Source organism: Chanodichthys erythropterus, chromosome 12 (genome assembly GCF_024489055.1).
Source record: "Chanodichthys erythropterus isolate Z2021 chromosome 12, ASM2448905v1, whole genome shotgun sequence".
In the NCBI taxonomy this organism is placed as follows: Eukaryota; Metazoa; Chordata; class Actinopteri; order Cypriniformes; family Xenocyprididae; genus Chanodichthys; species Chanodichthys erythropterus.
Genome location: NC_090232.1, coordinates 10,194,565 through 10,211,136, shown reverse-complemented (window position 1 = coordinate 10,211,136; position 16,572 = coordinate 10,194,565). Strand labels below are relative to the sequence as shown.

The 16,572-nt window shown below is 36.7% G+C and overlaps 1 protein-coding gene across 5 annotated transcripts in view; it reads left to right on the top strand.

The window, feature by feature from the left end:
* The window catches only part of mad1l1 (mitotic arrest deficient 1 like 1), an 89,894-nt gene that overhangs the window by 15,788 nt on the left and 57,534 nt on the right, over positions 1-16,572 (top strand). For all 5 annotated transcript variants that reach the window (XM_067404913.1, XM_067404914.1, XM_067404915.1 and 2 more), the window contains exons 10-12: positions 58-144; positions 9,474-9,618; positions 15,514-15,654. In XM_067404913.1, coding sequence (XP_067261014.1) covers positions 58-144; positions 9,474-9,618; positions 15,514-15,654 — 373 coding nt within the window. The remainder of the gene's footprint in view (positions 1-57; positions 145-9,473; positions 9,619-15,513; positions 15,655-16,572) is intronic.

The following is a 16,572-nucleotide window of genomic DNA, read 5'->3' as shown; positions in this document are numbered from 1 at the left end:
ATTTTATTTTTTTTGATAACCAAATCTCTTATTTCACTCTCAAATTTTTTGTTGTAGGAAACCAGAGGATTTATCCAGGGAGGTGATACAGATTCAACAGCGAGAACTGAGCCTGAAACAGCAGAACTACACACTCAATAGCAGGTAAATACACACACTTTCACATGCACTAAAAGATATGGACCATTGACTTTGGGTCATGAGTTTTGACTCCTCACGCTTGATTCAAGAAAATTGTTTGGAGGCAAGTCTGAAACTTTTCCACTACATTCCCAAAATGATCTCTTAGCTGACTATAGGTATGAGCTGAGGCAGTTTTAGATTTAAGGCACAATATGTAATATTTTTGGATTAAAATATCCAAAAACCACTTGAACAATGTTATGTTTACATGATTTTGTAGAAATCACCAAAGACATTTTAATAGATTGTTTGTTTTTATTAGACAGGTGAACAACTGTTTGGATGCATTCATTGACAGAAAACTGATGAATTCACCTGCTGTAAATCCGACTGACAGGACTCTGCGAACTGTTGAGCAAACTTAAGATGGCGGTGCCCACCCCCTTGTCTCACATTATAGATCAAGACAAGGATAATTTATAAAGGGTTTTAAATTACAAAACACACTCACTTTCACATATTTGAGGATCGGAATATCAGATAGTTGATGACATGGTAAGCAAGTTTGTGAATATTTTAAATAAAAAAATAAAAATAAAACAAAAGCAATCCATCTGTCATACAGTGTTATTGTGGCTGCGTTCAGCGTACGTGACACGCTCGACATGTTGTTATGGAAACAATAAGGGCAAACGTTCTAAAATAACGGTCGCCTTAAACTCACTTTGGGGGTTCAGCTAGAATATGTTAAACTCACGCCTGAAAGGGTTAAATTATTGAAATTAAAATCTCGTTTTCTTTATTTACCGCGAGTACCATGTTTTACCATCCCTGATATCAATCTAGCTTACTGCAGTGTGCAACATGTGTCTCACACCTCCCATAATTCCGCAAAATCAAAGCGTCATCAAGCTACATATTAGTTTTGAACAAGCGACCTCTAGCAGCAAAAATTACATATTGTGCCTTTAATTAATTGATAGAGTTGAGCCTTGCTGTCACTGCATGGTTTGTAAAATTTGACATCTTCAGTAAGAATTGAGATGGACAGTCTCTATTGAACCTTCACTTGTGAGCGACAGCTCTACCCCAGAGCATGTGATCTGTCCCTCAAGTGATAGATTGACACATCCTCTCTCTCATACAGCAGTCTGTGGGTTCATGTCTGTTTTTTTGCTTAAAAATGTCATTATTTGACAAGGTCTCTAATATGGGTCTCATTTCATCCTGTGCAGATCTTTCAAAGGCAGTAATGGGGTCTTTTCTTGAGTTTCACTGGCCACCATTAGCCAATCTCTTTGATGCTCTTTCAGTCTATCTCTGGTTTCTCCCTCTCTCTAATTGTCAGACGGTAATTGGTCGATGGGTGTTGGTGCGTGTCGGTGCTGCACGGCTCGTCACTTCAGCAGTCAAGTCAAACGAAACTATGACAATATCAGATCTCACTAATGAGCTGAGTGTTGAGATTGGGCTAATTATGAACTATCATGTCGTCTAAAACAGCCTTGCAAAGTAATGAGTTCGCTGTCATTGCTTTCTCAAGTTCTTTATGGAAGAAGTTGGGGCTGTCTGTTTTTTTTTTCCCACAACCTTCTCTTTTGATTGCTTACTTTTTAATGTGTTTCTGTCAGTTAGGCCTATTATTTGCAAAGCAACTTATCTCTGGCGAGTGGAGGATGTTCAGTGTGTGGAAAACAATACTTTTTGTGAATCTTTAGTTCTTGTTAATTGCAGATTGTACTTAAAGTAGTCATGGATCAATGTCCTATAACATTTTGTCTTCAAAACAGTAATTGCCTTTGGTACTTCAGTAGTAATTCTTAATCAATACCATCGGCAACAAATAGACTTTTTCGGCTGACTGATGCAGTTAAATCAGGGCTGTTGATAGATTAAAAGATTCCATGTCAATAGCCCCTTTCACAGAGCAATCCTGGTAAATTACCGTAAAATTACCAGAATGACTTGACCTGTAAGTACACAAGTATGCAATTCACACAGTCTTCTGGCTTTTTACCGGTAAGAAAGCATTTACACATTCGCACCAAAATACCGGTAAATTAGGGCTGGACGATTAATCGAAAAGTAATCGAAACCGAAATTCAGAACCTCTAACCGAAGTAATTTTCCCATGCTGGTTATTCTAGTTTTTTATTCCTGTTAATACTTCCCCCTTAAAAACATACTACCGCGTGTGTAGCCATGTGACTCCGCCCCGTCCAGGCAGTGGCATAAAAGCAACACGGAGGTAAACGCCGGTTCAACACATAGTGATGGCGCGCGAGTGGTGAGCCTTGCGTCTTCACTTAACTTTGTCAGTTGTATTTGTTTTAAGGTTTGCCAGTTTGGACATCCAAGCGATTTTAGACGATTGGATGTATATTATTTTAAGCTACCATGCTCGCGCAGCTGCATAGTGGCACGAACACTCATAAAAACAATAGCTGCACAAAACGTGAAGATCGCACACACAGAGAGGAGCAGAAACTAGTTGTCAGAGCTGTCCTGTGATTTATCACTAAAGTAGCTTAGAAACTCAGTTTATTATAGCATATATTTTTCTACTTTTAAGGGAACTATTTACAACCCACAGCTTCACAATTAATAGAGACGGTATGACTAATTCACATACGCAATCGCTCTCATTACGTACTGGTACTGTGCTAATTTATCTGTATCTGATTTACAACGAGCAGAAATCTGTAAGAAATGTTACAAACCATAGATAAAATAACTTCTGAAAGTGAGCCGTTATGCCAGATCACTCTTTCAATAGGAAAAAAATATCCCACCTTTATCATATATATATAGTACTTGTCAGTGAACTATGAATGCAAAAAAAACAAACAAAAAAAAAACAAATAATCGTTCATTAATCGTAATCGAGGTAAAATGTTCAATTAATCAAGGTTTTGTTTTTAGGCCATAATCGTCCAGCCCTACGGTAAATCCTGTGATTATCAGTCATTAAAAATGATCCTTAAATGCTGCACCATTGTCTTTATTCGCTTATGTGAGGACAAGCACACAGTGCTTTAGTTTCACTATCTGTTCAATTTGACAAAAATTTTTGACGCCTGAGTGACAGTTACAAGGGCAGGATCAAACGGGGCATGTTTTTGCTCTCAAAAACAGGCTAATGACACAATTTACCCTATACATTTTTGTTGTTGTTGCATTTGGAGAACACGCATAGCTGCAGAGCCCCTAAAGGGACATGGTAATAGAAAAAATATGATATGGGAGGGAAAAAAATACATTTCAAAGCTTTTGCGTTCCCCTGAGAAACTTTGCATTCGCTTGCAAAGAACTCAAGAAAAAGCTTCTTGGGGGAATGCAAACATTTTGCGAATGAACGCAGAGTTACTCGGGGGAATGCATAACATTTGCAAGAGAACGCAAAATCATTGGCATGTAGTTTTTCCTCCCATTACATATTTTTTTCCAACACCATGTCCCTTTAGAGGCTCCATACATTGGCAATTGGTTTAATCATATGAGTGAATCTTCCATCTAACTTTCCTATACCTAAATATTTGTTTTGTAGTTATTTGACACATTTTGATTGGTCTTACAGTGTGTTGACACTTGGCAGGTTTGGTTCAATTAAAATGAACTCTGGTGTGATTACTCTGTTAGAGTGGTTCATTTGAGTAAGTGTGAACGCTGCCATCTGAACCCTGGTGCACGCCAAACAAGTTGACCGAGACACATCTTTTCAGAGGGTCTGCTTCCAAATGAAATTTGGTGTGGTTCGACTGAATTATGAATGTAACATGGACCTAAGACATCTAAATGAACCAAAAACTGGATGTGATATCACAAGATGTGATCCTTAAAGGTGCCATAGAATGTTCTTTCACAAGATGTAATATAAGTTTAAGATGTCCCCTGAATGTGTCTGTGAAGTTTCAGCTCAAAATACCCCATAGATTTTTTTTTTAATACATTTTTTTAACTGCCTATTTTGGGCATCATTAACTATGCAGCGCCCCTTTAAATCCTCGCGCTCCCTGCCCCCCGAGCTCTTGACTATAATACAGTGTATAAACAAAGTTCACACAGATAATATAACCCTCAAATGGATCTTTTCAAAATGTTCATCATGCATACTGCATGCATGCGTCGGATCATGTGAGTATAGTATTTATTTGGATGTTTACATTTGATTCTGAATGAGTTTGAGGCTGTGCTCCGTGGCTAATGGGCTATAGCTAACATTACACACTGTTGGAGAGATTAATAAAGAATGAAGTTGTGTTTATGAATTATACAGACTGCAAGTGTTTAATAATGAAAATAATGACGTAGGGTTGGGCGATGTCCCCTAAATTGGCAGTTGACGATGTTTACAGTAAAACATCGCGATGGACGATGATATCGTCGGGCGGGGGATTATTTTAATTATTTTTAATTTCAATACATTTAAGTACAAACAAAACAATACATTTAGAGTTGGTAAAATACACACTGATGTAGGCTATATAGAAGCGGAAATAACAATTATTTCCATTATAAATAGAGGACACATTTATTCATATCAGATACACATTGTGTAAGTAACTTTGTTTACTCTATTCTTCCCCAGTTCACCAGCTTACTTACTTTCATGTGTTCCGGGAGAAGTGGATGAATTCACATGTTGTAAATCCAACAGAACCTGTGGCACAAACTAGCATGTCGGCACCCATAATGTGTATAGCTCAACTAACGCGATCATTATAAAGGTGTTTAAACAGCTGTCTTGCTCATCCACTTGCTCATATTTGATAATCAGAATATCAGATATTTCATATTATAGTTAAATTTGTGAATTGTATGACTAATGATCTGCTTTTATTTTAGTTTTCCTTTTTATTCAAAATATGTGACATGACAAGCGATGACGCGTCACCATGGAAACAATAAAGTGACACGTTCTAAATAACGGTCGCCTTGAAAAACTCACGCGGCGGGTCAGCCAGAATATTTTAAACTTACGTGCGAAAAGGTTATTTTATTTCCCAACTAATGACTCATCCGGGCTTTCCAATAGGTATGCCTGACACGGTATTTTCACAGACTAAAACACGTCTGTGTCGACTTACAAGACTCGCAGCGGAGCGGGACGGGGGCGGGGCGGAGCATCACGATTGTGTCTCACAATGATATCGTCCATCGGCACAACCATATAATGACGGCTCTTGTCTCCGACGATGGTAACTTTAACAATGGTGTTTGAGACTCACTGTATGTCTTTTCCATTCACTCTTGTTATTCAACTGTGCCAAGGTAAATTCAATTTTCCATTCTACGGCACCTTTAAAATGAAAAAATTCTCTAGGATACCTGGTTCTTCTCATCATAAGCGTTATGTTGTCTTTGTGGTACATGTGTCGGAAACGCTGTCTCCTTGCAGCAGATCTTTGTTTTGTGTGTAACAGAGGGATTCCTGGCGCTGTTTTGACTCTTACACATTTTATAAGCTCTTTACAAGTTCTCAGCTTGTGAACACACCATCATATGTACGCTCATACAACAAGCGCATTTAGCACAGCACACAGCAGGTCCAGACCAAGAGAACCAAACTACAAGTGTGAACACACCCTTAAAGTTGCCCTAGAATTAAAAATTGAATTTATCTTGGCATAGTTAAATAACAATAGTTCAGTACATGGAAATGAAATACAGTGAGTCTCAAACACCGTTGTTTCCTCCTCCTTATGTAAATTTCATTTGTTTAAAAGACCTACGTAACACTGACTGTTACGTAACAGTCGGGGTGTACGCCCTAGTGTTAATTTCGTCACCTATTTTTAATTTAGTCTTAGTCTTAGTCTTGTGCCAAATGTCCTTGTTAGTTTTAGTCATATTTAGTCATTCACATATCTTTTTTTGTTAGTCAAGTTTTAGTCGACTAAACGTCTCGTCATTTTAGTCTAGTTTTAGTCAAAAAATTGTAGTCTTTTTTTTAAAAATAACACATTATTACTGAGATTATTACTGATAAACATTTTATATTATGTTATATCTCAATCAAGTGAAGGTATCAGTATCCTTTTAGGTTAAGCCAGTTTATTCTGTGGCCATATTTGTAATGCCCCCGGCAGATAATTCTAGCATGCAAGTACACCTCCTATCTACTTGAGCAGGAAAATACCTTAATCTACATAACTGTTTGTCATAATTTGAAATGATGTGCCAATAGCTTATTTCATATCAGGAATAAAATCTGACCACAATGGTATCATATATTCTGCTGCTTATTTTCAAAGTCCCTTTCAAGGAATCCAATTCAGTCTGCAGCCATATTTGCATTGCCTCCAGTCAGCTATTTCAGTCTTGCGAGACCAATTTGAATGGGGAAATACTGAAATCTGAAAAAATGCCAGCCAAACTCACATTTAAGTAACATTTTATATCAGCAATGAAATCTGACATGAACTGTCATAAATGGTTTTCTTGTGTTCAAATAGTGCTAAAAATCATATATATTAGGTGGTCCCCAGGTTGGGTTTCTATGGGAACTGAAGCTGCATGGCACAATGACTTTACGATGCAAAGACTTTTACCAGTTGGCAATTGGCTTTTTTATTCAGAAGATGGGGCTTGAATTACTAGAGCCACCTGGAGGCTGGAGCAGCTGGAGCAGTAAGAGCAGTTTGTGTTGATTCATAGCAATACGACTGTCGTCATTAAATTTAATTACATGTATATTGGCAAACATTGGCCACCCCACTCAATCTCAATCTTGTATGTATAAAAACCCATACTGCCGTTTTTTTGTTTGTTTTTTTCAACCATTTGCAGAGACTGCTGTCCCATTAGTGAATGAGCCACTATGAAGGTTTGTTATTGTGATATCATGCATTCCATATTTTGTCCCCCATAAACATGTAAAAACAAGATTGGTTGGTTTACATGTCGGATACATGTAGGGTAGTTGAATCTTCTCCCAAATAGGCTACGAAACGCACCAGACATTGATCAATATGAAGGATGCACCCTAGTTAACACTGCATTGCTATCTCCTTTTGAGGCTGTTTTCGTGATAATTTTTGAACATTTACAAAGAAGTGCAATGGCTGGTCTGGTGTGAATTATTTCTGTAATGCAATAATGTGATGGACCGTAAAATTACCCTCTTTGTATTATAATGCAAGTGCTTATAGGTGCTTTACATACATGTGTTTGTGTGTTGGCGTGCATTCATGTGGTCCACTTGGTTGAATCACTCCATTAAGCTGCTCCTTCTGTGTTGAGAAACTGGGCCAACTAAATCAATTACCCTATTCACTAACGAATAGAGGCAATTTGCATAATAAGCCTCAGTATGTGCTGAGGTCATATTGATAGGAGACAAGTATGGTTTTGTGATTAGATTGTGCATTATTGTCTTATTGACCCTCCACGGCAGGCCGTGATGATTTTCATTACAGCTCAAATTGGGCTGGATAGTTAGCATCTGGAAGAGATGAGAGGAGTTAATCAATTTAGCTATGAGGACACGCACACATACACACACTCTGACTCTCTCTTGCAAACGCCGGCCCACATAAACTCCTCCAACCCCCAAACAAACAAATTTCCCTTGTCAACTAACTCCAGAAAGCACAATTACATCCACCCGTACAGTCTTAGCACTTTCTCTCTCTTTAATCCAGCAGACACAAAGACACGCACACACTTTTGCAGCAAATTTGATGGAATTGAACTCTTGCTGTGGGTAATTTCTCTCACTCTGCAAGGTCAAGTGGAAAAGTGCTCTCCCAGTCAGAGTCTATCTGTATCAAACATCCTTCCTTTATCTCCAGAAGACACATGCACACACAAACAAACAGCTTCCTCTCATGTAAATACGTGCTGCCTTTTTGCTTACTGTTTTGATGTCCATTCTTGTTTAAACAGTGACATCACAAGATTGGGCAAAATACGGGTACTGAAAAAAGAAGTGAAATCAAAAATGTGAATACCAACATTGTGCAGATTTTGATACCTGACGGCAGTTCGGCAAAATGATAGAAATGGCAAATAATGTGATCGGTCTTGCTAGCTATCCTCAACTTGCTGAAAACAGAGCTGTATAAGAGAAATATGGATTTGGATTAGTTGCGTACAGACATAATGGCAAAAAGGTGCACCTGCAAAAGAACGAGTTAATGACATTTTTCATTATAAATTACAAAGTCAAAACAAAAGCACAGACACTGGTAATTTGCACAGGGGCGCTCTGTCTCTCTCGATAAATCATTGAAATGTTATAATTCAATCAAATAAATGTAATCTTAACCAGAGTTGAGCAAAGTTACTTTTAAAAGTAATGCGTTACAATTTCGTGTTTTTTGTGCCTCTGATCTGAGTCATTGAATATTGAGTATCTGCTGATACGGAGTCCAAATTCGATACGTTGGTTCTCACGCGTCACACCTGCACTTTTCTTCTCCTACTTTCCTCTTAATGGTGGTTGGCAAACCCATTTGAAGGTGCATACCGCCACCTATCTACTGTAGGACACCTGCATGACAGCCGACATAAAATAAAGTATCTGGCTTAGGATTGCAGGCCCTAATCCTTGAGATCGGCTTGGGATATCCCCAGTTACAATATTGCATTAATTAACTAATTGCGGTACTTAGTTCCCTTTCTGTCGGTCACATTCAACGTTATGTCATCTGGCCAAAGACGTTACTTTTTATGGAACATAATTCATCATATTACTTTCATGTTACTATTTATCACCTGGGCTGGACTTGTTTGTTTTTTAATGCTAAAAAAAGTTCTATTTAAAAGGTCATTTCACACCAAAAAGTGAAATGATTAAGCCTCAGGCTGAAGGAAATGCAAGTTCACGCTTGTACAGTAGAGGGCGCAGCTCAAACAAATCTTGCAGCTGTGCTACCATTCTGCATAGCAGAAGAATAGGACACAGGAAAAGTTCAGCAATCTTACTTCAGCAATTAAAAAAAATGAAACGCATGTGGTTTTTCTTGTCATTTGTTTTTCAATGTAACCTGCATTACTTATTTGAAAGTAATCTGATTACGTTTACGTAACTCATATTACCCTCAACACAGATCTTAACACACTACATTTTGCATTAAAATCTTGTAATGCACATATATTTGTACACGTACACACACACACACACACACACACACATACATACTGATAGCTCACTGTCTTCCAAACATTGTGCACCATTTCCCAGAATGGCCTAGCAACAAAGAGTGTATATTCAGCTGTTAACACTAAGTAGGCAGCTTTCATAAGGAAATGACCTTCCAGGATATAGAGGATGCAGTTCTTTTTGTTCTCCCCAGAGCTGCTCCATCCTAATGTTATTCTGGCATTTTTTTATCTGACTCTTTCAGCGTTCGCTCTGTGGAGAAGGCCCGCGCTGAGCTCCTGCCTGAGATCGCTCAACTGCGCTCCAAAGCTCAAGAAGAACAGAAGAAACGAGAGAACCAGGATTCGCTGGTCCGCCGCTTGCAGAAGAGAGTCCTCCTCCTCACCAAGGTGAAAAACATATAAATAAACATTTTCAGCTACCTCGTCAATACAAAAGGGTTCATATTTTGTAAACATACTATAAGTTTCATAAACAGTGCCTCCCTAGTGCAAAATGGCTATATTTGGCAGTTGTGGCCTAATGGTTGGAGGTGCCCTTGAGCAAGGCACCTAACTCCCAATCACTTCCTGGGTGCCGCAGCAAAAAAATGGCTGCCCACTGCTCTGGGTGTGTGTTCACTACTCACTGCTGTGTGTGTGTACCTGGATAGGAGAAATACACAGCACAAAATCTGAGTATGGGATACCATACTTAGCTACACATCATTATATTATTTATATATAGTCATTATATATTTCTCTTTACAATAATAGATACTTTTTTTTTTTGTTTTAAAGCCAGATCTTTTGTAATGTAAGTGTGCTTAATATATCAACAACTAAGAAAGTATTGTATTACACTTACTTAGTAGCACATTCTGCTGTGGAGGGTCAATAAGACAAAAATGCACAATTCTCAGTAGCACATTTTCAGTTCTGCTATGCTAATATGATATACCGAATTAGCACATTATAATGATTTCTATTTGGTGAGCATAAACCGGGACCGTCTGTTCATGCTTTCTTAAAGGGATATTTCACCCATTTTATGAACTTTAAGGATCCAGGGGTATAGATTGCAACACTCAGATATTGCATCTTTGTTGGATGTGAACAGGTAGACAGAAACAACCAGGACGCATCAGTATAAGTGCCAAAAGATATTGGTTTTAGATGAAAAGCCAAAACCACTAGATTGATATGCAGTGTGAGCTATTTACAGTATATGTAATGAAGTACATATACACAGGGAAAAGGAACCTGAGTGGTGCCAAATTAAAGAACAAATAAAAAATAATATTTCCCTTAAGTCTAATCCCCAAGCCATGTACACTGCCTTACTCTATGGGTGGCGCACAAGCCTTACTTAAAGTGTCTAACAGTTAAACACCACTATGCACAATCTTCTTACCTGTTTTCTTTTACCCAAACAAAAGAACATCAAGTTCTATCAAACAGTGGCATAAGGCACATGTAACAAAGGTAACAAGTAGTAGGTTTACACATTCACAGAGTTAGATTTGATAAATTACAACAAAATATAAATAACCAAACAAATGAACACATACACACACATACACTGCATATCTGTCAATGAAGCACGCCGGATGGCTTTTAAACTGGTATTGCGGCAGTAGATTGGATGAGGTCATAACTCCCTGATGATTGGTGACATATCCAATAGTCAGAGACCTGAGAGTGAAATAGCAGAGTAAAAGATAGAATGGGAGAAAGAGAGATAAAAAGAGAAAAACAGAAAGGAAACACCAACGTACGTCGAATGTAACAACCCAAAACTGAAAACCCTGTCATCATTTACCTACTTTCATGTAATTCCAAACCCATAAGACGCTGGTACATCTTGAAAAAACAAATGAAGATTTTTAATGAAACCTGAAAGATTTCTTGTCTTTTAATTGCAAGTAAAGACCAACCTTTGATGCATGAAAAAGTTCATAAGGACATTGCAAAAGAAGTCCATATAAATCAAGCGGTTGTTTGTAAACTGAGGTTTATTCTACGCATCAAGCAAGCACTTCGAGCTTCCACACTGAAAAAAATAACTTGTAGGATTTACTTGATAAAATCCTCATAACAATTTGCACTAACACATTTTAAGTAAATTTTACTGCTACTGCTTTGTACAGCTTACCTGTTAAAATCTGTTCACTATTGAACTTAACATTCATAAAGAAATTAAACTGATGTAAATGGTACTCGTATAGACCTTATGTAGCCCCGCCCCTTTTCAGCGCTGCGCTCGTTGTCTTTTGACAATGACGTAACGTTCGATAGATGGATCATTTTTGAGTGTGAATGTGTCATTTTGAGTACAAAATGAACTCCAGATGTCACAAAATCGTAAGTTACTAAACCTAACAAGAAAAGCAATGATAAAACAGTGTAAATACAGCTGCAAAACAGCAAAAAAATCAACCTTTTTAATTATTCATGCTCCAGTGCATGATGGGAACATCAGTATCAGAAAAGTTTAGTAGGTTTAACTTAATTGTATATTGTTGATATTTAAGCTTTAATTTCTACAAGCTTGAAATGAGTACTAATTAGGGATGCACCGAATATTCGGCCACCGAAAATTTTCGGCCGAAAATGGCCCAAAAGTGCATTTTCGGTTTTCAGCCAAAGGACTTTTATCACCGAAACAATACGGCCGAAATGTTGTGATGACGCAAACAGAAACCGCAAGACCAGCTCCTCTGATGCATCTGTAGCGGACGTTATTCCTTTAATCGCAGCACTAAAGCGTGTCCTAAGCAAAGTGGTTGAGACGGACCACCGAGTGAAAACAATGAAAAGTACACTCCTAGAGTCGGTCAGCACAGGTTTCACTGAGATCTATTCGGATCCTCTGCACTTCATCGTGACTGTACTTGATCCGCGTTATAAAGACCATTACTTTGATGCGGAAATAAAGCAGCGCGCACGAGAAATGATCCAGGCCACGATGGATGCGGATAACCCGTGTGGAGACAGAGACGGAGCAGCGCCCAGCGCAGGAGAAGGAGATCAGAATGCAGAAAAAAAAACTTGTCTCTCTGCACTAGATGAGGGGCATGCACCCTCGTTGTCTGATATGTTCAGTAAAATCCTGCAAGAAATATTTACTAAAATGTTTAACTTGACCCCACTCATGTGTACATTAAATAATAATGTACAGGACATTATTATTTAATGTACACATGAGTGGGGTCAAGTTAAACATTTTAATAAACTGTGCATTGTTGCAATGTGCTAAATAAATATTTGCATAATGTGTAATTGATTTATTCTTTGAAACATTAATATTAATTTATGCAATTGCAATGCCTTGATTTTAGTAAAGTTAGTACACAGTCATTAACATAAATGCAGTGGTATTAATAATTGGCATAATTTCTTTTGGTGTTTCGGTTTTCGGCCTTGGTTTCTTCTTTTTCGGTTTTCGGTTTCGGCCAAGAATTTTCATTTCGGTGCATCCCTAGTACTAATATAGAATTTACTTTGTTTTTTCTATTCTTGCCTGAACTAACATTTTCATGTAGAAATTACATTTGTTTTTCTATAGTATTTTTCTTCACCACAAAATCATTTTATCAGTGCATTCACCATTTTTAATGTGCTTTACATATGTACTTTGATCAGTGTTTATATGTGAATATAATCTAAATTAAATCTGATCATCATATAAAGTGATTTAATAAATACATTCATTTATGTTTCGAATATCCTATGGGTCTTATGGATTTGAAATGATAAGGGAGGGCAAATAGTCATTAAAAGTCTGATGTGACCCATTATCTTTGTCTCCACCTCAGTCTCATAGACAGTATGGGTGTCTGTACCTCCTGTAGAAATCTAGAACGTGTCCTGTTTCCTGACCTGAAGTTCTTTCCAAAGGATGGCTAGGATGAGATTTAGATAAATTGCTGGAGCACCACCTTATTGTGCATACGAATAATATTCTTGTTCTTTGTTTGTCAACAGCTTAGTTAATTGGTAATTAACAAAGGCTTCAATAAACTCAGAATCATATATACTAAATAGGTACTGTTTGTTTTAATGAGGTCAATGTTTGGGTGTAATGATGTCTACTCTGGCGACATTGAGCATCCTCACCGCCAGCCTTCTAGTCTGGAAACTGCTTTAAACACACATGTAAAATTAGAGCTGTCAGAACAAGTAATTAAGAGTAAAGATAAGCAAGCACGCTCTCATATTTCTCTGTTGTTCATTTGTTAATTACATTGATGGTACACTGTGCTCAGTAAAAGGTGGATGCATCAAATCAGTTTGTTCAGTAAAATTTTGTACAGACAGTTTTACAAATTGAGAATAAGAGTTAAGATCAAGAAAAAGTTCAGTAGTGTTCATACTTTTGAGTGGTACTGTATATAATGATAAAGCCTGTTTACACACACGCTCAGTTCCATAAAACAAATAGAATTGACAAGCTAAAATTTGGAGGCTGTTTGTCACTAGCCATTATTGACAACTTTAGTGCTTCGCCTGCTGTAGAACCAGGAAAAATGCATCAGCTGTCTTCAGAAGATTAACAGTTTTCTAGCTATGATTAAAAGCCATGATAAAAAGGTTTTATTGTAGCATTGACCCAAGTTCTCCAATAAATGAAGATCCATAGGGGTGGAAAAAAACTGCAGTGCGGCACAGATTTGTTTCCTCACTCACTCACCCACATAGATTCTCTCTTCAGCACAGAAACTCCAGTGCCAAAATAATAGAGTCCTAAATGAGAGTTTGCTATCTGTGGGACGAATGAGGTGAGTTTAAGATAACAGCACGGGTGAATTTCATTACAATAGAAGCCGAAAAATAGCTTTTGTAGACGTTTGTGTGTTGAAGTACAAGTGTGTGTGTGTGTGTGTGTGTGTCTGTGTGTGTGAATATAATGATATGTGTCGGTGTGTTGAACCCCTTAGGTGGTATAACTCATATTAAAAGAAAGACTTTAACTTTTTTTTATGACTTCAGATAATAAAACAGATAGTAGTACGGAGCTATGTACAATGACATAATTTTTTTCTATGACATAAAGTTTTAAAAATTGTCATAACTTATTGGGGTTTCTGTTTGCTAGGGTTAACAACAAGTGAGGGATATGATAAATAACTGGATGAATCTCACAAAACTTGTTGATCTTCCAAACATTATTTAATTCCAAAATGTTTAGGGGGAAAAACAGATGAACAAAAGATGAACAAAATTAAACCTTCATTTTCATGACCATTAAACACATTTACTGCATTGCTATAATGCAAAAAAAAAAAAAAAAAACCAACCAACCAAACAAAAAACACTTTAAATTAGTAAGGTACGTTTCATACGTATTTCAGCATAGCACCCTATTGTATTATGATTTAAATGGTTAAAAAATAATTTTATTCCAGTTTCTCAAAATGTGAGTGTGTGTGTATTTCATTTATTTATTTATTTTCACAGTAAAATTTCTATGGCTTATATATTATGTATTTTGTATATTTTCTTTTGATTTTGGGAAGAAATGTGACATTTTTGTGACATTCACAACTGAATCTGCATAGATGATCTGACGTCAGTCACATTGATCGTTACAGTGAATGAACTTAACTAACGCTCCACAAATGCATCCTTAACTTTTTCTTTAAACTGATGTTAAAGGTCTGTTAGTGAAGGTTGTATTCAACATTAACCTTCAGAACCTTTCTTGTTTGGGTGCATATATGTGCATGTGTCTGTTGGCGTTTTAGTATTCTCAGTTGACACTCCAGATAATGAATCAGAATGTTTTATTGATCCTGCTGTTTTCGGCTTTAGACTAGATTTAATTTCGGTTTAATCGACTCTAAAATGAGATATTTACACAGATGACTCAGACTCAGAAGGGAGCTCGTTCACCCCATTAATTCTCCTTTAATATTTCTTGCATCTCTTCTCTTGTATTTAGAGCAATACAGTGACATTACAGCTGATGCCTGCCAATTAAATTGTACTACATTGATTAGGTTGACCGGTAAAGCATGTGAAATAAGTTCAGTGATAAGTGAAACACAATCAAGCTGTAGTAATTAAATTTACATTAAAAGACAGTGAGCAGATTCTTTCATATGGAAATATTTATTTATTTATTTTTTACTTCAGAAGCATGAACAGATGATACAGATTTTTACTGTAGTGTGAGCAAGCATCTCAGATAGTTCTGGTTCCATGCAGATAACTTTATGCATGATGTCTTTTTGTATTGCACTGACCTAGCTTGGCCTGAATTGAGTTCTGGAATTGAAACTTGTGCTTTTGTATGTGGGTCAGGAGCGCGACGGAATGAGGGCCATATTAGAGTCATACGACAGTGAGCTGGCCACAAGTGAATACTCCCCTCAGCTCACGCTCCGGGTCAAGGAGGCAGAGGACATGCTGCACAAAGTCCAGACTCACAACACTGATATGGAGGTGAGAACTACATTACCCATAATGCTAACTGAATCAGTTCTTTTGAATACATGGATTGTATATGTTGCTGTATATTGTTAGTAGGGCTGTCAATCAATGAAAATTTTTAATTGCAACTATTTTTATAAGTAACTGATTCAGTCATTTGTATGGATGATTCTCATAAATTAATTTATGCAGCAGTGCTCTTTACTCATCTCATTGAAAACAAAAAGGTATTGTTTTTCTCAAACTGTCAGTGCATTTGGAACACTCGAATAACTATAATTCAGTAATTAAACACCTTTTCACTTTTTATGAATGGAATCTGGAATCTGTTGCTGCTGCCCTGGTGTTTTTATTTCTGTGAATTACAGTGTTTCTCTCATGGGTGATATTTCACTTGTTCAGATTATTAATAATAATATTAATAATAATTACATTTTCTTCATATTAAGAATGCTAATGAGGTTTTCTTTTTTATAAATAATTTATTTAATCTCGTGTTAATGCTTTGACTTGTTATAGTGGTCGGCCACATATACTCATGTTAATTTATTGCGAAACATTGTGGAAAGCATGCCTTGATTTATTTATATAATTATAATAAACATTTGAAATGTAGGGTTCTTGGCAACATTAGGCAAAATGATGATAAATATTGTTAAATATATTTTAGCTCAGGGCTTGAACTTATATAATATATATATATATATATATATAATTTTTTTTTTTTTAAGAAATTACAATTATCTCATCTAAATGTTTGTTCACTTGATGTATTTTTGTTTTTACAATGGGGTAATATTGTTGTAGTATCTTACAGACAGCATAAAGCTTGATTTCAGACTTAATTTACAAAAAAAAAGAAAGTAGAATCAGTAATGAAATAAAAAAAAATAATTACGAACAGTAGCACAAATAATTACAGTAGAATAA